Genomic DNA, 27607 nt, shown 5'->3' with positions numbered 1-27607 from the left:
ACACACACACACACACACACACACACACACACACACACACACACACACACACACTGGAATATTATGCAGCCATCAAAAAGATGAAATCTTGCAAAAATCTTGCCATTTGCAAAGACATGGATGGAACTAGAGGGTATAATGCTAAGTGAAGTAAGTCAGTCAGAGTGAGATAAGTATCATATGATCTCACTGATATGAGGAATTTGAGAAACAAGACAGAGGATCATAGGGGAAGGGAGGGAAAAATGAAACAAGACGAAACCAGAGAGTGAGACAAACCATAAGAGACTCTCAATCTCAGGAAACAAACTGAAGGCTGCTGGAGTGGAGAGGGTGGGAGGTTGGGGTGGCTGGGTGATGAACACTGGAGAGGGTATGTGCTATGGTGAGTGCTGTGAATTGTGTAAGACTGATGAATCACAGACCTGTATCCCTGAAACAAATAATACATTATATGTTAATTTAAAAAGTTAAAAAAGTTAAAAAAAAAAGAAAAAAAGACGTCTATGAGAAACCTAAGACAGATTATTTATTTTGGAAGACTTTAACATTGAGTTTTATTAAAATGTATATATAGAGAGAAAAAAATAGTTAGCCTTTCTCAATATATTAGGCTAGATTTTGGTAATCTCTGATTTTTTTTTTCCACAACTTTTTTTTTCCAAATTTTTTTCATAGCTTTCTTGACTTTGGCCCCAGACGGATTTTATATCCATCTATGACTTTGGAAAAGTCATATCACTTCTTTGGTTCTGTTTCTTTATCCGGAAAATGGGGATAATAATAGGGCTGATATAAATATAAATGAAATAATGCTTAGCACAGTCCCTGGATGATAAAAATGCCCATAAGTGGTAGCATAAAATTAATATAATTATTATTTTCATTAAGTTTTCACTTATAATTATTGTATTTGTTTTCATTACTATCAGTTCAGAGGTGAAGCCAATGTAGAACATTAAAAATAAATTGTTGCTTAAATTGACTTTTTCAGAATATCAAGACAGGAAAAAAACTGTGTGAAAAAGAGAATATACATATGTACTATTGTAATACTGATAATAGTTACTTTTTGTAATTTCTTATAGAAACCTTATAAAGTAGGTTGTTGTCGTTCTTTTATAGTTATAGAAACTTGCTTAACTATACCAGATCTTGTAAATGAACAAGCTTACAGTTACTTACTGGTTTTTAACTACTGATCTTTTTTCCCTCAATCTACTTTTCTATAGGAAGGGGGAGATAAGACTGATAATTTGAATCAACACCCTCTGTTACTCACCTGGCATAAATTATCACTTGACCGAGGCAAATGATCAGGTGATGGTTTCTAAGGTCGATGTAAAGACAGTGCTTTGCCTACTGGCTTCTAAAGTTAAGGGATGCACAGGCATATATCCTGGACAGTCAGCTTCTGTTGTGGATTGCCTGGATTGCAGTCGATTTTATCGATTTTTTTTTCAACACAACAGCTTCAAAAGGCTCTTCTGCCCCAAAGTAGCTGATCTTTTCAAATCTTTGCTACTTCTTCCTGCTAAGACTTTCAGATAACAGGGTAAATGCAGTTAATAACTGAAAACTTTAGTTGATGAGAAGATATGCTAGAATATGTTTAAAGGTTTCATAATACATAGGCACACAGAGTTGAGCAACTCCTTGGAGAGATTGTCTGATCCAACATTCTCATTTTAAGGCATGAACTACCCCTGGTCACACCATGAGTTAGTTGCAGAGATGGGAAACCAGGAATCCCAATTTTGATTTCTTTCTTGGTACTTGTGTTTTTCAAAGTGTGGATATGTACTACTATATGCAAAATTATTTTCCTTGGCATGGAGAATAATTTTAGGTATGCACAAATAAAGTACTGTACCACAGAAGCAGAAGATCATTCATTCCCTTCCAACTCCCTTTCAATCTTTCTGGTTATGTCAAGGATTGTATGCTTTTGCTGTTTTGTCTTTAATCTTTCTCTACTAATCTCCTTTGATAACAAGGGAGCAGACCTCAGGCTTAAGTTCCTCTTGGAATTTAACAAAAGTGTTTTGTTTTTATAGTATTGATTGTTACACTTACCTTTCATCTATGGCAAGGAATACTGGTTTTCCATCTGAAATAGCAAATTTTTCTTTTAAAAGAATGTAAGCAGATTAGAATGCAGGTACTTTATGCAAAAATATTAAGTAAATAATAGTGTAGGATGTAAATTATGGGCAGTACATGGTAGGTTTCACATTGACAAAAATAATGGTTAACTTGGAAAATAAATGGCTGAACCTTGGAAAATATTTGATTCTGCCCTTTAGAAATCTCTTGGCCCTTTGAGGATATATATGGCTGAATCCTATTGCTTTCTTATTCACGTCATAACTTTTTAAGGTATCAGCCAGAAAAACAATTATTAGATTTATTTTTTTAAAAAGATTTTATTTATTTATTTGTCAGAGAGAGAGGGAGAGAGGAGTAGAGAGAGTGAGCACAAACAGGGGAAGCAGCAGGCAGAGGGAGAAGCAGGCTCCCTGCTGAGCAAGGAGCCCACTGCGGAACTTGATCCCAGGACTCTGGGATCATGACCTGAGCCGAAGGCAGACGTTTAACTGACTGAGCCACGCAGGCGTCCCCAATTAGTAGATTTAAAAGGAGAACCTAAAACTACCCATATACCAGAGAAGAACTCAGATATGTCTACAATCCTATTATCGGTAGTTTTCTTACAAGCCAAAAAGCTGGATTGGTAGCCAATTTAGTTTCAGTGTGTAGGTAATTATAAATTATAAACTGTGTACTGTATAATACAAATAAATGAAAGTGCCATGTAAGGAGAACAGAAACTGGTTTTATTTTTCAAGAACTGATGTTCTATTTTAAGATTCTATTGTAGACCTCATTCTTGTTTTGTTTTCCCCTTCTAAGAAGTTCCTTAATTTCTCATTATCTTGCTGTTCAATGAGAGGGTGTGAATGGAATAAAAAGGTGGCAAAATGCAATTTATCTAACATTGTCCTACTGTTATCACATTTTAAAGATTAGAATGTATGGAATGAATGGGTTAGGAATATTAAAGTTATTTATCAAAGGGAGGTATGGGTAACTTTCCTTTAACCTACAATTTACGTATAGCCAGTGAATACATGAAGAGAAAGATGTACTACGTTATACCATTGGGTGATTTTCCCATTATCCTTAATGGCTAATCTTCCAATGTTGCTTATTGTGTTTACCTGTTCTCTGAAGCAAAAGTTCCTGTTTTACCTATAACTTAGTTAGCCAAATATCCTGGAACTCTGAAGATCGGTTACTGCTAGCCTGGCATGAGCTTTCTTTTCATAAATATCACTCAGAACTTAATCATTTTTCTTCTTGCTGTGGGCTGCCTTCCACTGACCATCATGTGTGTTTTATTTTTTCTTTCTTTCTTTCTTTCTTTCCTTTTTGGAATGCTCTTTCAGTGGAAAATTCATTCTCATTTAGAGAACTCTGGAAAAAAAATGGGGGGAAGGTGGAGTCAACTTCTGGTAACTTATGGGCAGTTAGAGTCAAATGTTTGAAAAATGGGCTTCTGAATCAGCAGAGATTTTACAAAGTGACCGGTGGACCTGCATACAGATATGTAGAGCACTGAGATGCCAAGAAATAATGCTACTTCTCTTGAGTGTGGCTAATAAAAAGACTGCATTGCTAAATGCAGGGATAAGAAGATTAATGATGATACATTCTTTTTTAGTATCAAAGATTAACATGATAACTTGCATATTAAAGTTAACTCAAACGCACTGCTAATGGAAGAGGCATACAAAATTAATTTCTACAGGACCTCGTAAATGAGGCTCACTCACTCTTCTCTGGCTGATGCTCTTTGTCTTGGCAGTGGGTGCACTTCAGTGCCTAGTGGGGCATCTTGAGCCCCTGAGGAATTTGCAGAGCTTGGGGTGTGTTCCCTTCAGTCCTTAATCACTGCCAGTCCTTCTCTGGGTGAAGGAAAACCTGCAGGTTGTGACTTGGCAAGGATTTTGGTTTTAATAGTTAATGAGACAATGGAATTGAGCTGAAATGAGAAGAGGGTGGAAGGTGGGAGAAAGAATGAAAAGAGGGAACAGCTGCTCTCTCTTCATGCAGAAGATTCTCCAAGTTGAGTGTGGGACGGCATCTTTGGGTGGCCACTGTCTTGAGCCCTGTCGAGGACGAAGGCTCAGCTGACATAGGAAGGCAGGCTGAGATCTGGTGGACTATCTCAGGCGACTTGCTTGACTTCTTCAAGCCTTATTGTGTACACCTGTTGAAGAGAAACTATTACCTTCCATTGTAACAATATATATTTTGTAACTTTGGTGGAATTTATCTATAGTGAAATACACAAAAGTGTACAGCTCCGTGAATTTTTTACTCATGTATCCACCCATGCAACCACCACCCATGTCAAGATACAGCATGTTTTTACTACCTAGAAAGTTACATATGGAAATTAAAACAAAAATAAACAATAATGGTGTGCACTTATATAGTGCTTACCATGGTCCAGGTGTGCTGGTCCAGGTGCTTGACACATACTATTTTATTCTTCAAACCTTGTGAAGGGAGGAGCTCTCATTTTCTCCACTTTACAGATAAAGAAACAAAGATATAGAGAGATTCCTGCTCTTAATATCCTCCGCCATTGGCTCTGTAGCACTCATTGTGTGGCCTGATCCTTAAGGCATCAGAGGAATGAGAATGGAGCCTCCTTCATGCTGACATTTCTTTGCATTCCTCCTCTTCATAGTCCACTTAATCACTATGCCTTGCTTGTCCTGGGCTAGTAGGCTGTGCATGATGCTCTAGCAGGAGAGTCCTTGAGGGAAAGGGCCAGACTTTAGCTATGTTCCATCCGAGTTTTAAGAGTTGGGTACATTATAGGTGCTCTAGAAATAGTGGTTGACTCTTGTTGCCAGAAAACTCTGCCCTCCAGCTCCTACTTGCTCCTACTTAGTAAAGTGACAGTGTTGCCAAGTGTATTGGTTACATCCCCGGGGCAGTTTGGACTGCTTAGCCATCTTTGGGCTCTTTCTAAACCTGTCTTTGTGATGATCTAAAAATTTCAAGTGAAAATCCCTCATGTTTCCAAGCCCCTTTGAGCTGCCTTGTCCCAACATGTGTCCGCAGACATCCTCGTTCAGACCTCAGGTGTTGCTACTTTTCCTTTTCCATCTTTACTTTCTTCTCCTCCTCTTCCTTGTCTTCTGTGCCTTCCTTCCCCTCCTTTTGCTTCTCCTTCCTTTCCCTTCATCAGGGTCTTCACCAGATAAACTTCAGTATGGTGCTCTCTGTTAAATACACCATAATAGCCATTATCAATGCTTTTTGGGATGCAGCCATGTTCAATGCATCTTCATATAGTTGAATTTGTGCTTACCCATTTGTAGTAGATCATTTTGAGACACATCTAGCCAGCTGTCCCTTTGACATCTCCATTTGAATGTCTTACAGGTACTCCAACTCAACATTTCCAAAGCTGTATTCATTCTGTTCCTGAAAACCTTCTCCTCTTCCATTATTTTCTGCCAGTCATTTGGAGCTAGCTCTCAAATTTTCTTGTGCCTCATTTTTCACTTTCAGTCAATCACTAAGGCCTTTGAATCTTCTTATATATGCCTTGAATTTGGTCACTTCTCTCTGTCTTTGCCATTTACATCCTGGTCCCATACACCTTTGTGCCATTTATGATGCTTGACATTTGCTAGGCAAACAAATGGTTTGCATGAAAAATAAATGAAAGTGCCATGTAAGGACAAGCACACAGTCCTGAGCCCTCCTCTGTTTGTTGTTTTTATGTTTTGCATAGACACATGACACAAAGAAACTGAAGCCATTAGCTTTTCTCAGGTTCTTCTCAGAGTTAAAATTCCAGTCTGATGTCAAAAGCACCTAAACACTACTAAATTTTAATGTAGACCATTAACATTAACTCAGTATGAAAAATTTCTTTAAGAATTTAGTACCAGAAAAGATCTGTTTCTCTTACAGAATTAGTTCTCTTCTACCTTAATGACCAGCAAACTCTAGAACTTGGGTGATTTCCTTTATTGCCCTAACAGTTTATCATACGAGTGAAGAGCTACATTTTATGGGCACTTGGAGCCCTTATGTTAACTTTTACATTGGTATGTCATCTTCTTTCTTTTTCTTTCTTTTTCTTTTTGGAGTAAGGTAGCATGGGAAGAAATACATAAAACTAATAATAAATATATCAACGTGTCATGCCTGAAATAAAATATTAATGTTAATTTCATAGGACTACAGTTTGAAGTTCATCAGCAGGGACTGAACATAACTGGAAATACAGTGTGTTTCATTGTATGCACTTTTTTATACTGTTCCTATCAATTGACTGGTTCTTTTCTTTATTATACTTGGACTACCCCAAGGATAAAGACCATATATTGTCCTCCCTTTGTACGGAAAGCTTATTACATGTTGTTGACTGATATTTATTCTGTTTACTTTCTCCTGTCTCACATCTTAGCCCAGTTTCCTCTTCATTGGCTTCAGAGTACAAACAGAATCTCTTTGATCCTCTCATTAAAATATTGGGCCTAAGTATGTGATTCATTTTTTTTTTAATGTGATTCATTTCTTAAATCACTCTTTTGCTTTGGGCCTTCCAGGGGAGAGCTCACGTGGGCTCTGTTGCAGGAATGGAAAAACTAAGCAGGCAAAAGCCCCCACCCCCTCAGGACTGTCTCTGTTCTCTGCCTTCTTAGCTGAGTGCTTTTAGAAAAGAAGAGGCCAGAGGAGAAATTCTCCCCATTTCCACTTTTATTTGTGGGGGGTAAAAGGCAGTGATTTTTTCCCCCTTTCTTTGAAGTTTGCTTCCAATTATTCAGCTTGTGTGAAATATATTACACTTCTCTTTTTTTCCCTTTGTAAGGAGCAACGCTGGATTTTAAATGTGTAGGGCTGTAAATGAGAGGGGCCCCAGCCTCCTCTCCTCTGGAGCTGTTATGGGGAAGGTGAGAGGAAGAGAGAATCAGATGATGATTGGAGACAAGTACACAACCATTCCATTTTGTTAATGCTTGAATCCAGGAGAATTTTCTCATTTAATTCTCTGAAATGAAGGGCCCCTTTGTTAGCCTTAAAATGTAAGCAAGAGGCTTTTAATGTGCACTTTTCCCAGAAATGGAATGCTGACTGCTCATATTGATCCAAAACACTGCTGTTGGTTTGTGTTCTTCTTGGTATTCTTAAGTTTTGTGATGGCAGTAATACAGGATTGCTCAGGGGGTGGCTTGAGGATTGCAGGCAAGTGGCATTATTATTCTAAGTTGCAAACAGAAATGTAAAAGGATGTTCAGAAAAAGCTCGCCTGAGCTCTCCTTTAGTCTCTCCACATACAAAAGGGAACATAAAAATCCAAAGCGTATATCCCAATCATTTCAGTTTATATCCACCTCTTGGAACGCAGTCCTCTGAGTTTGGTATTTCAGACAGAAGTGCACTTTGTTTGAATAATGCAGGTAATAGCTTCAAATCCATTTCATTCCAGCATGCCTGGTCCAGGTGTTTTGTCAAGTGTATATGTTAGCTACAGCTGAAGGAAACTGAAGTTCTAGTGTGCTTCGCTTTAGATCCCAAAATTTATTAGGCATAGCATCACATCCCCACACCTCTTTATGCTTAATAGCTACAACTGAATTTGTATGATGTCTTATTTGGATCCTCTTATGAATTAGGCATTTTAATCCCCAGTTTTAGAGGAAGCAAAAATGACCTATCTGAGGCCACACAGCCTACCAGTAGTAAGGCTAGGACCTGGACCTAGGTCTCTGGACCCTCATCTGGAGTTCTGTCCACTTCCCATCCTTGCCTCTGTGATGGGGTAAAGCCAAGAATGGGAAGGTATTGCTAGAAGGGCTGCTCAGGGAAGGTGGGAAGGTGAAGAAGCACACATACAGTGCTCCTTAAACATCCCTCCCCCAGCCCCCAGCTACTGTCACTTGGTTTCTTCAAAGACAGCACAGAGTAATAAATATTGCAACAACCCAACACTAAATAGGGTTCTGATTCTGAGAGTTGCCCTCAATGTAGGCAGACCGGGCTCCCTCTCTGAAATCAGCAAACACTCATTCATTCATCTAATACTTATTAGGATCCTACTGTATGACAAGATTGTTCCAGGAACTGTAGGAGACAGGACTTGATTGAGATTAGACATCTCGCTCCAGGCTCTCACTGTCTTCTAGGAAAAGGTAGTGAATGGTTTGAAAGTCTTGACTGCTGTTTGCTAACCAACTGTAGTGAGCTCAATCAATTGTAGCTCAAGAAATGGTTGGTTGAATTAACAAAATGAAAGTGAATGACTGAACTGAAGGTTGAATCATCAAGTTGATGAGTGCTCATCATTGTTTAGGATTCCAGGACTGGAATTTGTTTGTTTTATTCCCCTGGGACCCTAACCCTTATTAAAACAAAACAATCAACGATTAAACAAATCAGTCAACCAGGATCTTAGATTTTCTATTTCAGGACAGCTTGAGGGAGCTAACAAATTCAAAGGGTGGCTGCCTTGTGCTGGCAGAATCTAGGAGCTGGGAATGATTGTCTGCACTCATGCACATGTGAGTGGAGTTGGAATGGTGCTGGCATTGAAGCCAGACAGGTCTGTGTTGGAATCTTGCCTTGGTTGTGGTCATGCTAGCTAAGTGACCCTGGGTAAGCTAAGCTGCTTGGAGCTCTTATTTTCTCATCTGTAAAATGGGGATAACATAATATATGGAACAGGTTTTGGTAATGGTTAAATAAATTCTCAGCGTGGTGCCTGGCACCGAGAAGGAGTTCAACATATGTTGCCTGTCTCATACTTAGTATCTCCCTCTCCCATTCCCTTTCATTCTCAATGGATTTCTGGACAAATGGTTTCTAACCTTTATTAAAACGTATTTGTTATAATGACTCCTACTGCCAAGAAAACTCTGAGTATACCACCGCAAATTAGCTCAGAAAGAGTTAAAGGTGAAAGAGTTCTTGGTTAAGTATAGATTGAAATCCGTTTAGAAGCCAGTGAATCGTGTGAGTCTCCAAAGGGCTAGGGGCTGGGGTGAATAGATTAAGGGATCTGCGTAACATGGTGTGGAAGAAAGGCAATGGGTCAGGGATGATAAGCCCTGGAGGGGTATGGGTGGTACTGACTGTTCTAATAGGTGTCCTAAGTGCTTATAAATTAATTTGAATTCCAGATGTCACTGAATTAGAATCAAATGGGTGCAAGGGAAGTAAGACACAGCTCTTTGCAAAAGCTAACTTGACTCATTTCTCCTCTTGCATGAATTTGAAATGGAGCATAGTACTTTGATGGGACTCTTCCTTTAAAGATGGCGCAGATTATCCAGTATAGAGGCCACTTGGTTCCACCCCAAGCTTTTCCATTTGCTTCTCCTTCCATTAGCCAGGGTTAGGAGGTGGGCGAGACAGTCTTATAACAGGCTAAGCTACACTCATCTGGTATGGCATTGCGAATGTAATCGTTCTAAGCATTAGGGACAAATCAAATTTGGGGTCATGACTCAATTGGCCATATCTGCACCTTTATTTTCCTAAAAGCACTGTCTATGGAGCTGGATTATGGTTTAATGAGTGAGCTGGCCGGGAGGAGGCTGGTCAGCAGTGGCAGTGAAAATGATCTCAGAAAGTGCAAAGGGGTAAGTGAAAGTGCAGGTACCTGTCAGAACACACCAATTATGCCCTAATAGCTTTCAGAAGATGTGATGACAGGCCACCTCTGCAACCAGTTCACACTATCAGAGAAATGTTAATGGGAATCTTTTCATTACTTGCTAGTTGAGGCAATGAAATGGTCCCCATGATTAGATCCTAATTTGATAAATCCTAAAATGAATCTATTATTTTCTCACTCAACTGTCCAAAATCCATATGCTTACACATTGATATAGCACATCTAATCCATCAGCAAGACATGTTAGCTCTGCCCCACGTCTCTCGACTTCTGTCTCTCGTGCTACAAACTAATCAAGCTTTCATCTTCTCTCCCCATCACTTTTACTGTAAGGAGGCAGGATAGCTTAGCAGATGTGAACATGGGCTCTGGAAGCACATTTCCTAGGTTTAAATCCCAGCTGTGTGAAATTAGGCAAGTTCCTGAACCACTCTGAGCTTCAGTTTCCTCATCCAAGAAATAGGTATAATGATACTCTCTTCATACAGAGAATGCCTGGTAGATAGTGAGGGCTCAATAAATATTAGACCTCTTCTTCCCCTCCTCAACAAACCTCTACCGTGTTCTGCCTTCCTTTCTAGACCCACCCCCAACACCCATTAAAAGTACAAAAACAAAACATGTTTATTTCCCCCAAGGGTCAGACTCCTTACCATGGGCCACATGATGAGACCTGGCCCCAGCCAGACTCTCCAAGTTTGTCATCTCGTTAGTATGCTTCCCATGTTCCATAATCTGGCCACACTTGGTCCACGTGATTCCTTCAACATGTTAGGCACCTTTCCACCCCAGGGCCCGGACATGCTAGTTCCTCTGCTTGGCTTGCTCTTTCCTGAGATCTTTGCAGCCTGTTCCCTTCTCACACTCAGGTCCCAGCAAAGAGGTCTTCTTAACTGCCTCATGTGGAATGGTCTTCCCTGCACACCCAGGCTCTCTTTCTCCTGTTCCCCAGTTCCTTGTTTTGGGGGCAGCTGTCCGTATTTGTCATTGCAACATCAACTCTGGGGCTCTGGGCCTCCTGTGATCGATGAGCATTTTTGTGTACAACAGCTCCATGAGGACTTTCTCTGCCCATAGCTGGCACTGGCCTCCCTGGGCTGCCCTTAGGCTGCAGGGGCCTGTGTGCTGAGAGCACTCACAGGGCCCATGGCTGTCCATTCCCATGGTCGAAATAATGCCCCGCAGCCCGCACTGCTTCCCGTGCTCACTTTCTGTGACGCTTGCCTGCCTTTGCAGCCTGCCTGGCCTCCTCCCCTTGATGGTCTCTACTTCTCTAGTCCCCTTCCAGTGTTTTCTGGAACACCTCTTAAGTAAGTCACCTTCATCCAGACCTCATCTCTGAGTTTGCTTCTGGAGAATCCAACCTAAGACAATTATTATCCTCTTGAGTTGTTTTTGATATCCACTAGAATATAACATCCAGTAGAACAGTATCTGTTACAGTAATTATTTGATCTCTCCCTCTCTCTCTCTTACACACACACACACACACACACATATAGATGTAGATTAATTCCAGCAACATATATCTATGTCTATTATCTATATACTCAAAGATATAAATAGATTACACATAGACTATCAGAGCTTACAAATTATATTTATAATCACTGTGACATTTTTGGGGCACAAACATACATCCTCTTAATTCCAGCAACTGTATATCAATCTACCTTTCCTGTCATCACTATGTTTCTGAGTGGCCAATTTCAACTTCTTATAGGGCAATTTCTTATAGGTTTAGTGCAGGGTCATGTTTCATGTTAAATATAAAGCCTATGTGGTAAAAGCAATAGCTTGGACTGAAGGTGAAGTGGGTATCTACAATAAAGTTCTGGCAGTACATTTCTTCTTTAGCATTCACCCCTCTAAGATACCGAAGGAGAATTTTTACAGTTGCTGAGTTGTGAAATCTCTAAATAGGCTGTGTTTGTTTAGCTGGGGAGACATATTTTGGCCCTCAGGCTTCATAAAGTGAAGATGTACATCATAGCAGACGCAGGCTGGAGGGGGAGTGAGGGACGATTCTGGATATTGTAATTAGGTGTGCTTTCAGGGAGGTAAGGAAAGTGAATCATGAGTTGCTGCTCAAGAATGTGGGGGGGAAATGCTAGTAGAGTTGTAAAAGGCTTGTAACCTGACCCAGAATATGAAGTTTGTGAGTAGTTATTGATTTCCCAGTGGGTGGAATTACTTTTCTTCATGACACACTGGCTGGAGGGAGGGAGGTTGTGAGAACAAATTGCTATCTGTCAGAGGAGCTGTGTGTGGAGGGCCTCCTCCATGTCAAGCTGATCCAACCACATGGCCTCTGACACCTGTGAATGGTCCCCAACCAAACAGAAGAAAAGCACTGAGCCAAGCTTGCACTGCTCAGCCATGCCCAGAGAGAATTTTGGGCTTCAGTTAGGCATTTTCTCTGTTTGCCAGAAGGGCTGTGGGGAGGACAAGACAAGCCTTGATAACTGCAAGCTCCTCACCGTCCCCCAAGAGGGTTGAGCTGAGCTGAATTCACCTTTCGGTCAATCGAAACTTGGGTAAAGCAGAATGAGTTTCACCTTAAAGCCTGTAAAATATCGACTGGGGTTGAAGAATCGATTAACCTATGTTGGTGACAAAGTAAGGAGCTGGCTATGAAACTCCAAGTGAAGGTTGCCACTGGCAGGTTTAGACACGGGGTGACCACACTGAGGATGTGACCAAGGCCCTGACACAAACGCCTTGCTTGTGTTTAACGAGCAGGGCTTCCGAGTGTTCTCATGTCTTTCCATTGTGTTGGCAGAACTGGGAGGCATCTGGGCTCGAAAATTAGCCAGCATGTCCCTAGTGGGGATATAAGGTGCCAGTCTCATCTTCGTATATTTCATGAGTGATCCTTTTGGCTCTTCCTCACTCCACATCCACTTTGGGGCCTTTCTCTGTGGACATCGCTTTATATCCAAAGACCTCTGCCGATCCTCCCTCAGGTGCATGGAGATTGGTGTGGGGCTGGTACTGAACTGGTACCTCTCAGAAAATCTTGAGGTGTACCCTCACTACTGGAGACAATTTGAATTTAGAATGCGGGGTAATTACATCTTTCATTTTCAGCTTCGGGCCTCGGCTTCATTTCTGAGATGATAACAAGGATCTCACTGCTCATCCCATTACACAGACAATGACCACGTAGTATGACATATGATTAAGACAGAAGTTTGAGTGCTACAGGAGCATAGGAGAGAGCCGCCCAAGTCATGTTGGGATGTCAGGGATGTTGTCGTAGGGGTTTTGGCATCTAAGTTAAGACCTAGAAGGCAAGAAGAAGTTAGGTAAAGATAGATGGGGTAAAAGCATTCTGGGCAAAGAAAATAATGTGCAGAAACTGAGAAGCAGGAGAGGAAGAGGCTGGGACAGCGTGGGAAATGGAGTATGGGGAGGTAAGGAAGGGTTTGGTCACAAAGGGCTTTCAGCTATGCCAAAGGGTTCACAATACTCGCCCTGAGGACAATCGGAAGCCACAGAAGAACTTCAAGCTGTGGCTCCTGTGGTCAGGCTTGAGTTTGGTGGAAATTCCTGCTACTGAGATTGGAAATGGGGAGATAGGTTTGGGAGACTTGGAATGGAGGATGGAGAAGGCTGGCTTGGGGGGCCAGATGGATATGACTTCATGATGGATTGACGCTGGGTTCAGAGAGAGGAAGCAAGTTGTTTCGTTGATGGTGTGGACTGTGTGACTGAGGTGCCTTCACTCTGAGACCAAGCAGAGGAGGAGCCGACCTGTGGGGAAGATGCTGAGTTCATATGTGGTTCTTAGGTGTGCTTCCCTCTGGAGCTGGGGTTGGGGCTGTGGTCACAGATGTAGTTTTGGCCCTGATGCATCTCAAAGTGATTTTCCAAAATGGACAAAGCATCTCTATTTCATTCTTTCTATGGGGCTAATATTAATGGAGATGGAGGCGAGGGAAAGGACCTTCATATTTAGAGTCCCTGAGTCTTGAAATTACTGCAAAAGCATATGACACTTCAAGAGAGCTATGGATTCTGGCAGTAGCACCTTCTTCCATAGGACAAAACTTTCTCCAAGAAGGAAGAAACCAGAGCCCAGGAACACTGCATTGTCCTCTCTGCCATCACGTCAATAAAAGAAAGCTCCTTCCTGTGAAAATACAGCGTTGAATAGCTCTGCAGTTTCCTAAGTGCTGGTCCAATTACAATTTGGACTTGTCACCTGGTGGCAGATCTCCCAGCCTTTGTCGGGTATCAGGTACCTGGGGTGGGTTTGCAGATCTCTGATACTCATTGGCTCTGCCTATAAAGATTGATTTAAGGCTCTGGCAACATTTATCTTTTAAGCCGTTTGTGTTTGCTTGACAATCAAGCCACAATTTAGAAATGCTACTTCCTGAAGCTTTACAGGCTAATATAATTTCACAGCTCCAATTACAAATGAGAAAAACTATTTCATCTCAAAACAGAGGAGCCAGACATTTCTGAGAAATCATGGTTAATGAGAAAACAAAGTACTTTCTGAAAAACAGGCCACGTTATTAATGGCCTCCTCAGCTAAAATTTTGCTGACTCTCAGCACCAGGAGGCTTTGTCTTGTGGGGATGCTTGGTTTTGATAATCTGTGAAGTAGAGGACTTTCAGATTGATAAACCACTGCTTTTGCTGGGGCCTGGTCTGCAGCTCCCACAACATCAGTGGTTTGTAAATAATGCAAACACGTCCACTGTCTTTCCACCTAGCAAATAAACCCTACCTCCTGCCACTTCCTCTGAAGCTGTATTTTGTGGGAATCATAGACTTTTGGATGGGGACTTAACAACCATTTAGTTCACCCCTTCTGAGTCTTTGAATACCTTCTCATCATCCCTATCCATAGGCAACTTACTTACTACTTAAATACTTGGTGGGGATGGAGAGCTCAAAACCAGACCTCACCATGAGGATCTACTATTTTAACTCTTTTTGAAGTAGAATTTAAAGTGTCTGGTGACTTCCCAAGGAGATCTTCATTAATATCCAAAATCTCCCAAGTAGCCTTTTGCCTTGGATTCATATATCTTTGTAATGGGATCTAACTGAGGATCTCAACAGAACACTAACAGAATGAACCTTTAAGGAAAAACTTGACCTTTGTTACTACACAGCTCTGTTGTACGAACACTCCTCGCAGGTTGTCACTCCCAAGAGGTAAAGGCACCAGGTTTTCTCTTGTCTATTTATATCTGCCTCTTAACTTCTTTTGGCTCTGTTGTTGCGATGGGCTGGTAACCCCCGACCATTACCTCCCACCACAGAATAGTGATTGCCACTTAGGGAGCCTTCAATGAATGTAGTAGACTGACTGAATGAATGAATGAGTTAATTAACTACCTGAATGGATTAACCCCTTATCTGGCTTTACCTATCTCTTTACATATCACTCTAGGTCCTAGTGATCCCATTTTATAGAGTTTTAAATGACTTTTAATCTTGAGTCAAAACAGGCTATTTTAGACTTTAAGACATTGTCTTCTTATGCTGTAAACGCAAGACAATTGACTGTTCTTGATCTATTTCTTACCACCTTCCTTTATAGTCCTTATATTAAATCTTTAGCTTCAACAAAAGACAAAAATGTTGCATCAGAGGCTGGGACTCTAGAGGGGTAGAACCGAGCGCTTATATTCTCATTTATCATCACCTGGACTACTGTAGTGGCATATTCACTGGTCTTTGCCCTTTGCAGGGTCTCTGCCCTCTTTTCTTCCTCCAGCTACCCTCTATGCTGCAGGGACATGAATCTCCTTAAAACACATCTTTTGGGGACTCCCTTTTGCCCAGAGACCTGTGGGAGAACAAGACTTTCTGTTGTGTTTTAAATTTCCTTTATTAGGGGTGCCTGGGTGGCTCAGTCGATTAAGTATCTTTCTTCAGCTCAGGTCATGATCCTGGAGTCCTGGGATCCAGCCCTGCATCGGACTCCCTGCTCAGCGGGAAGCCTGCTTCTCTCTCTGCCCATCACCCTGCTCATGTTCTCTCTCACACACTCTCTCTCAAATAAATAAGTAAAATCTTTTAAAAAAATTTAAAAAAAATTTCTTTTATTAGATCTTTTATTTTACTTGCAAAATTAACTTCTCAAAGAGGAAGACTTTGCAATCCTTATCTAACTTAGTGAGAGAATGCACAATTCTTAGCTTCTGGCTGGTTTTACTTGTGACAACCTTGGTGAAGGCAGAGTTGGGAAGTTAAGTTTAAGGAAGTTGAAGAAGCCATTCATCTAATGAGTTTACAACTTCAAATGAACTCACCTTGTTTTTCAACATTGGGCTTGCTAATACATATCGTTTCCTCTAACCAACAAAAATTTCCCAAGTTACTTGTCAACATCCTTTAGAAGATAAGCTTTCAAACAAACTTCTGAATGAACATTGCATCAACTTTCTTTACCCCTTTTAATAAATAGATCTGGGCAAAAATTCAACCTATAGTCATAAGATATGGACCAGGTATAGATTTAACTTAAATGTTCTGGTAACTGGTATGTAAATATTATCCTGTCTTTTCCCTTATCTCTCTAAAGGAAGAATAATGGCTCACCCAGTACATTTCGTTGTACTCAAAGTCCTCAGGCCAACAATTTCTTGAGTCCAAGTTAAATATTATTAAGCCTGTGGCCTATGATTTCACCTTAATTTAAAGCAAAGCTGAACCAAAATTTTGGTTGCCTATAACTTTGTTTCCATAGAGCTATAACCTTCACCTCCCACTGCATTGAAGAACTTTCCTTTTAAAAATTATCTTCCCATATTCTACTTCCAAAAGCCTATTCTGCTTATGCAGATCTATGTATCCTAAATACTCACTCTTCCTATGTCAGTGTCATTCACTCATCAATGATCATCTCAAATAATTTATCTTCCATTCATTCAACCAAGATTTACTGAGTTACTACCATGATACAGGTACTATGTTAGGCACCTGAGATTTAGTCTGGCTCTCATGGAGCTTACACTTTGGTTGGATGAAGGGACATTAACTAATTATACTAATTAGAATTTAATTACAAACTGACATTGGTCCTCTGAGAGAAGGGACACAATTCTATCAGAGCCTATAAAGTCTTACATGAATCTTCTAACCAGAGATCATTTCTCCCATCTGAAGCCCTCATGGTATTTTCTCACTCTACCAGTTGGGATTCTTTGGTTGTGAGCAACAGAAACCTACTCTGCTAAATTTAAGTAAAAATAATATATTTGGAAGATGGGGAGTAGTTCATAGAATCAGAGGAAACCTGGGGAACCAGTCATCAGAGAGGAGAGACCCAGAATAGCAGTGGGAGAAGAAGCAGCAGGCAACCATGGACAGCCTCTTCAGGGCACTTCCTGCAGACAGCTGAGCTCTAAGAAAGATTATATTCTTCATCTAAGAGCATTCTGGTTAAGAGCACAGGCTCTGCAGTCAGACTGGGATCTACCACATACTAGCTTTGTACACTTGGGCACGTCCTTCTTTTTCCTCATCAGTGAAATGGGGAAATAGTGGTATCTATCTCCCAAAGTCATTGGAAAGATTGAATGAGGTAATCCATGCAAGACACTTAAAGCAGTGCCTGGCACCTTGTAAGCATTCAGTATGTTAGCAATGGCAGCAATTGTTGTTATTAAAATTCCCTCAAGATTCAGATTTCAGGGGGTCATCCTAATTAGGATTAGATGTCCAGCCCTTGGCCAGAGAAGGGCAAGCAGCCTCATGAGAGTATTCCTAGGATTATATTCCACAGCAGGGTGGCTCCCCAGAGTGAAACCAGGGTGCTGTGCCAGAAGAAGGAATAGATGTTGGGGTGACAGAACAAGAGATGTTTTCTCCTTCATCCCACCTTTATCTTATTCTATGTTCTGCCATTGTTCTTTGTTTTTGGCTGCTAATTGTTGCTGTCAGATTTTAAGTGTCTAATGGGTGAGAACCTTATCTTACTGCTATACTTCTGGAAAAAGAGTGCCTTCCTCATCAAAGATATTCAATACCTGTTTGTTGTGTTGAATTAAAATGAAATCTTGGTGTATAGGATTTACATCTTAGCTCCAGAAGCTGAGTGGATGGGTGGAGGTAGCTTGAAAAATTGGGGGAATATTTTTTGGTCCTTGGAAGCTATGCCATTTTCAAGAGAAATACAGAAACAAAGCTTTGTAGGATTTCAGAACTTTCCAGAAATTTCCTGAGACAGCAATTCTAAGAGAGATACACTTTTTTGTGAACGTTTTAATTTATTTAAAATGAAAACCGTTGTGCACAAGGATACAAGTGAAAGGTTGTTCACTTTTGTACTGTTTGGTCCAGTGAAAAATGTCCATAACTAGGGCTATGACTAAATAAAAAAAATGTATCCATAATAGAGAGTACTATACAACAGCTACAAATAATTAAGTTGATCCCTATTTGTAGTGACATAGAAAGTGCTCCAAGAAGGTGAGTGTTCCAATAGGTGAGTGAAGAAAAATCAAGGTACAAAATCAAGGTACAAAACAAGTTTATGAAAAAGACACAAAAACAAAATGACATGTATGTTTTATACTGATACATATGTGAAATTATAAAAAGATCACAAAGTTTTATCGTCATAGTATAATATATCTTAAGTGGAGGCCAAGTCAAAATGATATTACATACTTTATACTGGTACATTTTTATATGCATATACATACAGAAATTGTATATGTATGTATATATATGCATATACAGTTCTTTTACACACATATGTATGGAATAAAAGAACTGGTTTCCTCTGGGGAGCGAGTGTTGGGTGAGGGACTGGAATTGTGAATGATGTTCTAAGGAAATCTTCACCTAATCTTTAATATTTAAATTCCTTCACAAGGAGAATATATTCATGAATTATTTATTTAAAGAAAAATTATCTAGAAGGCAGGAAGGAAGGATGGAAGGAAGGAAAGAAAGAAAGAGAGAAAGGAAGGAAGGAAAGAAGGAAGGAAGGAAGGAAGGAAGGAAGCAAGGAAGGAAGGAAGCAAGGAAGGAAGGAAGGAAGGAAGGAAAGGAACGGAACTACAGAATGAGGACGCTCAAATGCCTCTGAACTGCCTTCTTTCCAGAATGCCGGGACATTCTCCTTCCTGTCATCACCAAAGAACTGAAGGAGCTGCTGGAGCAAAAGGATGAGGTGCAACACCAGGTCCAGGAGAAGAAGTACTGTGTCGAACTACTCAACAGCATTTTGGAGGTCCTCAGCTGTCAGGATGCGGTGAGTCCTCATGATGATGTAGATGTCCTGGACTAAGACTAGCACTGAGCTGATTAAGCTCTAAAATATTGATGCTGATGAATAGCAGCCGAAGTCTAAAGATAAAAGTCGATGGCTTGCTCAGCGGGCCTACTTTTCCAGTGATTAACCCCCATGGCTGTGAAGGATGGCTTGGGGACTGGAGTTAAGCATGTAGCATTATGTCACCATATTTCTTGTTGGACAGGATTTCTCAGGGTGTAGGCATGGATGTATTGCAGACTTTTTAGAAGACTTGTCCATTTACTGAAACCCTGCTTACAGAGGCAGGAGGGAGACTTTCCTGTGCGTACACAGTCAAGAAAACCCTCTTAACTGTTTTTTTTTTTTTTAGCTGATTTACTTTGATTTTGTTTCTTTGGTTATCTCTTGCAATGGTGAAAATGGTTAAGGTTTTTCTGGCTGAGCAGATTGCTCAGGCCTAGACTCTAGAGACAGGGTAAAGAGTGGGATGGTGGTAGGGAGGTGGCTATGGCAGTGAAGCCAATGTATATTTGGTAGACATCATTCAGAGATTAGGCAGGGTTGGCACCAAAGGGAAAGTTTCAGGAGAATAAGTAGAGGGCTTCCAAAAGGGCAGAGTCTGCAGAAGTGAGCAAGGGAGATAGATTAGTGGTAACAGTAAAGATGTAGAATTCTTAAGATTTGGAAGAGGAAGGTAAGGATTCTTGATTTAACTCAGGTTCGTTTGGCAACCTTACCTTGTCTTTGAGTAATGTCCAAGAGCACTCCTTTCCTAGATGGGCTGGTTTCAGAGGACTAGGTAGACTTAAACAACCAAGTATTTTATAAGTGTATGTATAAACATTCCCCCCACCCCTCTCCTCCCAAGAAAATGCTCAAAGAAGGGCTTCCTGGATGAACTATATCTATGATTGGCTATCATTAGAAAACACTGCAGAGCATTCATTTTATTATTTTATTCCTTTACTGCTTGTATACCCTAGTCAACGATTGTTATCAACTTCCTTATGTGTCTTGTCCTTTCCCTTTTTGCCATCCCAATTAAGCTTCTTATCTCATTACTAGGTAAATGCGGTGGCTTGATTCATTCATCCATTCATTCATTCATAAATATATATGATATATCAGCTATGTGACAGGCATTGAGGACACACAAGCCTGGCCTCTTACCTTAAGAAAACCTATACAGATTATATAAATAGGCAATTGCAACATAATGTAATGACTAAAATCTCATGGATGCATACAAGATGTCTTGGAGCTACAAAGACTCTGAGAGTGTGTGTGTGTGTGTGTGTCTGTCTGTCTGTGTGTGTGTCTGTGTGTGTGTCTGTGTGTATGAGTGTCTGTGTATGCATTTTTGTCAAAGAAGTTTGCAAAGGAACTGAAGCTGGGTGTTCAAGGGTGAATAATTAATGATCACAGCTACTACTTCATTTGCTGTTTTCTAGGCACTGTGCTGAATGCCATCCAAGTGTTCTCTCTGTTCACCCTCATTGGTGCTAAGGATTATTATTCCCATTTTAAAGATGAAAAACCTGAAATTCATAGACTTAACATTCAAGGCCAGACAGCAAATAAATGACAGGGCCAAAATTCAAATCCAGGTCAGTCAGACTCCAAAGTCCGCATAACCATGGGCATGAGAGATACAAGAGCATGGTCTCCTCCCTCTCATTTTCTTCCTATCCTCCCTCTTTTTCTTGGGGGAGATGGAGAATAATAACCAAAAGCTTGGATAATCAAGATTCACCCTGTGATATTGTTATGATGATGGTGGTGTTTTCATAAGTCCATTCACCAACCAGCTGTTGAACTGGTTCCAGTCTTTGCTATTTGATCTTTTACAAAAAAAATTAAGGGAGAGTTTGGTCTTACTTTCACTTGTATTGTAGGAACATGAGAGTTGTCTCCTCATTTCTCCAGAAACATCCTAAAGAATGTTGCCTCTTCCTGTTGAAAAGAGTTTACAATATTTCTTACAGTTCAGTAATCCTCATAACCCTTTTCGTGGGGAAAAAAATCCTGGATTTTTTGGGATGTGCCAGTGGACCCTAATTTGAGGAACACACTTACAATAGGTCAACCATTTTCCTGGTTTGGGTAGAAGTTCATGGTTCATTTGTTAAGCAGCAGTGCTCAGACTCTGCCCATGCCATGCGAGTGGTCTCCTAGAGTTCTGTTCTGATGGGTTGTTATCATTTTGCACACTGAGTAACATCAGACACTGGTGAAAAGAGCCTGCTGTCTCATGTACCCTGGGTACTAGGGGCTTCAAAGCCGAGAAGTGAGTGGGAAGCTCTGAGCTCCCCTTGGAGGATTGTGGCATTTGGACTTGAGGTGTGTGGGAGGTGTGGTGTCACTCTTGACTGCCTCTTGAGTGCATTGCTTTCATAATGACTTCTGACTGTGGGCCCTAGCCCACCTCTTTCCTATGGTGAGTAACTGTTTTTGCTGGATGAGTTATTAAATACTATTATTACCACTGAGTTTGGTATAAGGTTCTGATGCTCTTGAAGAGCTTCATAGCCAACCTCTTCAGCTCATAAAGATGGAAATCTCTTTTCTTCTCAAAAGGTTTTTGTTCCACGAAGGAGACTCATTCAGTAGCCATTATTACTTTGAACCCAGTTGAAAATCACAAGTCCCAAAATATCTCATCTAAATCTTTCTTGTTCTGGTATGTAGTGGCTCTCCACTCTGGCTGCACATTTATATCACTGGAGGAGTTTTTTAAAGCAGCTGTGTCAAGTCTCTAGCCCCCAGCTATTCTGATTTAATTGGTCTGGGATTGGTGGGGCATCACAATGACAACTTTACCAGGTGGTGATAATAGGCAACCAGGGCGGAGGACCCACAGCTCTAGTGCAGAAAGTCTTAAACTTAAGCATGGATCAGTATGACCTGGAAGAGCTGTAAAAACACGTTTCTGATCATTATGTTTGGAGGATGGGACCTGATCATTTATTTTTCTGAGTTCCCTGGTGATGTGGATGCTGCTGGGCCAAGGACTACACTTTAATAACCATCACTCTAATATGACCTAATTTTTTTTATCTTCAGTATTCACTGGAAATGGAAGACTGGTTGGATTCATCGTCAGTCCTTTACCATCTTAATTAAAGAGCCTTTTCCAGTCTACAAAACCTAGCATCTTCCAATATGGCATTTAATAAACCATAAAATGGCAAAATCTTCAAGCACATTCATTTGTACTCATAAATTCATTGTCATGCAGTAGTGGGGACATGGCCTGTGCAGATATCTGACTTTGAAAATCCAGACCATCAGGCATGCTATTTGGTTTCCATAGGCACCGACTTCTCAAAGTTGGAAATTTGGAGGAACAATAAAAAAAAAAAAAAAGCCTCCCAGGGTAAATGTCCTGGATTTTTCTTCTGGTTGTTTGGATCTTCTCTGCTGTAACAGCATAGCCATTCCATTTTACTGTCACTTTGTTGGCACCATGGAAAACCCTGTCTCCCCACCCAACTATAGGTTATATCTATGGGCAGGAACCATTGCTCAGGGATAGAACCACATGTGGAAATCTAGAAATTATAGTGCAGTATGCCAAGCTTTCTTTTGGAGGGCATTGTGTGTTGGGGGATGGGAAAGGATGCGCTAGTCTTCAATCGATTGTCAATGTTTGGGTAATTACAGTCCAGCACAGCAGGCGTGGCATGAGGAAGCTCTGTTTCCCTGTTATTACCTTATCCATTGTAACCCTGGGTGGCATATGACTCAGGGGATGATGTCCACCTTAGCCTGGGTGTTGATATTTTTTTAATGATAGCTGTTAAATTCTCTCCCCAGCTTGCTTGAGTTGCACTTGGCATATGAAAGGGACAGGCTCAGGTGAAGGATGAAAGGCCAGACTTCTGCCTCTGTTAACTCCTTTCTTCCCCTTGCAGAGCAAGGTTAGTTGTCAACTCCAGTTACTTTGAAAGGCTGTTTCACACTGGCGTCGTTCTGTGCCTTGCCGGATGCTGAGTAACTCATACGATTTAATTTTGCGCCAAACCCAGAGGGAGTGTTTTTTTTTTTTTTTTTTGTCCCAACTCTTAAAACAGGCTTTTCGTTTTTATGTTTCATTCCTCTAACAGAAAGAAGAGTCATCATTTTGTACCCTGCTTAGCAATCATAAAGTATGTAGAGATGACTCCTAAGTCTGAACAGGAGATGGAGTTGGTTTTACCTGCCCAGAATCAGCTGTTTTATTTTTTTTAACCCTTTAAGTCCATTGACTAAATCTGGGGGCTGGTTAACCAAGGCACACTATTAGTCACGGACAGTTTGGAATTCTGGTATTTTTATTTATCAGCTTAGATGCTGGTAGGGAAGGCTTTTGCTCATGCATTTTCTTTTGCCTGGAGTGTTCTCAATTCCCATTCTTTCTATTCACGTAAAACCCTGAATGCCTTTTAGGTTCAACTCAGACAATAAATACTTCCTTTCTAAAGTCTTCCCAGTCCCATGCCCTCATCCTTGCCCCTGCAAACCCCTACACAGAATCAAGGACTTCCTTCTCTGTGTCTTCGGAACTATGTCTTCAGACTGATGTTACAGCATTAATTTCTTGGTGTTGCACTTTCCTGTGTGTGTCCCCCTCCAGGCTTTGAGCTCCGAAGCTCAGATAGCAGGCCGCTGCTCACTGGCTTTGCAGAACTCCCACTTTCAGCCTCGCCTCTTGCCAATTCCACCTTCGCTCTCCATCCTCCTGCTTCACTAAAATTCTTTCAGTAACCCTCTTCCCCAGCCCCTCTCTTGTGTCCTAGGAGCAGCTTTTTCCTGCTCTGTCATGGCATCTGTGTTGTCATCCTCTGTGGACTTCTCTGCCTATGGGACCGGAAGTGCTGTGTGGACAGAGACCAACTTTACAGCAGCTCGACCCTTCCCTGCCCACCTCCCTCACAATGCCTGGCTCACAAATCTGTTGTAGGAATGAATACATGAATGAATATGACTTGCTCAAATCAATGGTGGAATCTGATTTCTCCCTTGGGTCTTCTGCTCTGAGGGCTAGGAGGGTATTCTCCTTTCTCTTTTGCATTCCTTGGATGTCAGGTGCAGGGGTTGAATGAATCACCCTCAGTTTATGACACATTACCATCATTGGTATGTGCAGGGCCCTCCCTTGTTTGGTTTTTGTTTGTTTTTGTGTGTGTATGTATTTCTTACCTTTTATTTCCATCTCTTTTTCCCATTCTCCTGCCTCCCCCACCTGCAATGGGTGATTTGTCTAATGTGTTGAATATGCATGTGTGATTTAACACATGTACACATACACACATGTACACATGCTCATGCCCCTCCTGTAAAGAGGATCAGACATTGACACAAAAGGAAGATAGCATCAGCAGCTCCATTAGGGTTCCGATGCATGGGGAAAGGACAATGGTAGGCACCAGGAGCAGTCTAGAGGGCGTTCTTGGGCCGGCACTGCTCCTGACCTGCCATGTGGGAAAGAAGTCTGTAGGTGGGTGTCTTCTTCTGAAGAGCACCCCCTATGGCCACCCTAGTTCTGGGCTCTCTGATAATCCCAGGCGGCCTGCTTGATGCAGGGTTAAAGGGAGGCCGCTGCTGCCTCTTTGAATTACCATTTAATTCCCAGGAATCAATACCACCATGCAGAAGCAGCAGGGTTTTCTTCTAGCCTATATGTTCCCTCATATTTCAAACAAAAAGGCAGGGAGACAAGGCTTGCAAGAATTCTTTTATCTGTGGTGCATTCCAAACAGAGAGCAGCTAATTAAGCCCCAAATTAAAGCTGAAATAGATGAGACTATGTCCGAAGCCATTCTCTTTTCACCCCTTGCTCTTCCTCTGCTTCCATGGTGTTAAATGTGCCCTTTCTAGGCCAATAGAACAACGTTATGATGTCATGGATGGTGGCGTATGATATACTTTCTTTCTCAGCACACTTTAGCCTGCAAAGTGTTCTCTCGTGCATCCCAATTGTTTGTTTCTGGCAACCACATGGGAAGGTAGGTTTCACTCTCCCCATTTTACCGGTGAGGAAGCCTAGCCTCAGAGAGAGGCCAGGGGTACTCCTAATAAGGTCAGAGAGTCAGTAAAAAGCAGAGCCTGCAGGGAATCCCCCATCTCACTCTCAACAACCTCTCACACACATATTGCCTTCTGCCACTTCACGTGTACACTTTACCATTTAAGGGCACTTTATCCGGCTTCATTTCCTTGGTAGAGGTAAGAGACAGGTTTTGGAGTCAGGCTACATTCATGTATCCAACCCACAAATACTTCTAGAGCTGCTAACACGTGCAGTACTCTCTATGCTGGGGCCACAGTGATGAGCAGAGCTGTGGATACATCCTGCTCTGCTTTTTATTAGGGTGGGAACTTTGGGAAGTCAGGCACTCTTTCTGTAAAATGGGGATACTCTTTCTCCATGTGTATCGGGATTACAGTAAACAAGAACATCGGTGCAAACACGCAGCACTGTACCTGGCATATAATCCATACTCAGTACATGTGACTTTTTTCTTGCCTCTCTGTTCCCCTTCTCTCCTATGCTCCTTCCAATTGTTCCAGGCCTATAATTCTTTAAAGAACAGTAAAGGACTAAGTGGCCCCCTGGGAGAATGGCAAATAGGTACTGAGCGTGGGGAGAACTCTGTACCCCATTAACGCTGAAAATAACCCTTGAGGCAGGCCTGGTGGCAGCCAGATGCTTTGGAGCTCTCACAGCCTCCAGAGGAGGCTTGCCAAGAAGCCACAGATGCTGCTGCTGGAGCAGAGCCGTTCCCTGCAGGGCATCTGGACCTCATATGGGTTCCTGAAGGGTCTGGCAAAAAGTGTCATCCTGCCTTTTCAGGGGCTCCTTTGGGGTGTTCCAGAATTTTGCTCGTGATAGCTACTGTATGGGGTGGTGTGCTGGAGCTGGCTCACACCCGCTCATGAGAACTAAGTGTTAAAGTTTTAGGAATCTTGTGAGTTATTTGTTGAATAACTGCCATTATTAAAAATTTATATAAATATCTATAATTAAATAAGCTATATTAAAATCAAACATAATAAATAGATACTCAAAACACATCAGTTCCTAATTATCTTACTAAACTTTATTCTTATCTGTGTACTTGAGGTTATTTACATCTGTTGTGTCTATGACAGAAATACTATTGAACCCTCTTCTGCTGCTGTCCATCTCTTCCCGACTCTGTGTTCAGTGATGTCAGTCATGAAGGGGGTCCTCATACTGCAGAATTGCCAAACACTGTATACCCAGGCCTCTATTTTTGTCTTCCTGGAGAGCCAGTTGATAAACACACAGCAGCACACCACTGCCTGGGACTCAACAGAATTGCCAAGAACAATAAAAACCCTAAAGCACAGGGGAGCCTGGTGGTGCACTTCTCTGCTCCCCAGCAGCCCTGGAACTGCTGTCTACAAGTTCTCATGGTCAAAGAGAGGATGCTCCAGGGATGCAGCGATTTTAAGACAAACTAAACACTCAACCTAGAGCAGAGATATAGAAATATGTTCCATTTTCCATGGCAATTCTTATCAACTGGTAATGATTTCTTCCCAGGTAGTACTGAGTGTTTACATAGGTCAGTGAGAAAGAGCCCTGGTTTCTGCATCGGTGAGGGGCGGGGATGAGGAGCCAGGTGCCATAGGGCTCACTGTACCTCAACTGAGTGTCTCACCTCACAGCCACAGGAAAGGCACATTTGACAGGAGACTGCTACCTTTCACCTCAGTAGGTTTTGGTCTTTGGGCCTTAAATAGGGTTTAGAGATGATTAACGTTCATTTTTGATTAAGCAAATACCACAGTCATCATTGTCACAAGGAAGAACCATCAACAGGGACTAAAAGTGATGGGCAAAAGTGTGATGAGAAACAGGGTGTTTGCATGATCTCAAAGTATTTCCCAAAGTATCCACTTTTTAATGGCACAAGGAAAGATAGTAACTTTACAGTAGAGGAACATGAGCGCCACCCCCTTCACCAAGTGGTGAAAGGAGCATCACCAGAAAGGATACATATCAGCATCATCTATGCCTCCTGATAAGATGCACTGAAAAGGACACCACCACTTATGTGGGGAGTCTTGCCGAAAATGCAGAGCCTCAATCTAATGATGAGAAGGCTTCAACAAGCCCCAACTGAGGGATGTTCTAAGCAATAGCAGACTAGCACTCTTCAGAAGGTCGGGCCTCCAAAGACAGAGCACTGCCACAGATTGGAGGGGACTTAAGAAACATGACAACTAAATTCAATGTGGGACCCTGAATTGGACCATGAACTGAAAAATGGACATTAGCAAGAATACTGGCAAAATTAGAATGATGTCTGTAGTTTAGTTAATAGGACTGTACCGATGTGAATTTTCTGGTTCAGTAATTGTGCTCTGGTCACACTGACATTAAAATTTTAACATTAAGGGAAGATGGATGAAGGATATATAGGAAATTTCTGTATTATTTTTGCAACTTGTCCATAAAGCTAACACTACTGCAAAATAAATAAAAAAATAAAAGCTTATCTTTGAAGTATTTAAGGAGTGATTGCTCACTTACAAAGAATGCATTTTGAGGATGAGCAGTTCCCCAAAGCATACCTATTCCAATGTGAAGGGATGCTGATAGATAAGGGGTTTTCTCTGCTTTATCGGAGACAGTAATAAAATCTGCAGGCAAA

General features: G+C 41.4%; 1 protein-coding gene across 1 annotated transcript in view; it reads left to right on the top strand.

The window, feature by feature from the left end:
* DOCK2 (dedicator of cytokinesis 2) overlaps positions 1–27607 on the top strand; it is a 414356-nt gene that overhangs the window by 139656 nt on the left and 247093 nt on the right. The window contains exon 26 of the mRNA XM_025867057.2: positions 18790–18938. Within this exon, the coding sequence (XP_025722842.1) occupies positions 18790–18938 (149 nt within the window). The remainder of the gene's footprint in view (positions 1–18789; positions 18939–27607) is intronic.

This window comes from Callorhinus ursinus, unplaced genomic scaffold (assembly GCF_003265705.2).
Source record: "Callorhinus ursinus isolate GAN/ISIS: 27379988/994484 unplaced genomic scaffold, GSC_fseal_2.0 scaffold3, whole genome shotgun sequence".
Taxonomy (NCBI): domain Eukaryota; kingdom Metazoa; phylum Chordata; class Mammalia; order Carnivora; family Otariidae; genus Callorhinus; species Callorhinus ursinus.
Note: the sequence above shows the minus strand (reverse complement) of the source record. Positions and strands in the feature narration are given on the sequence as shown.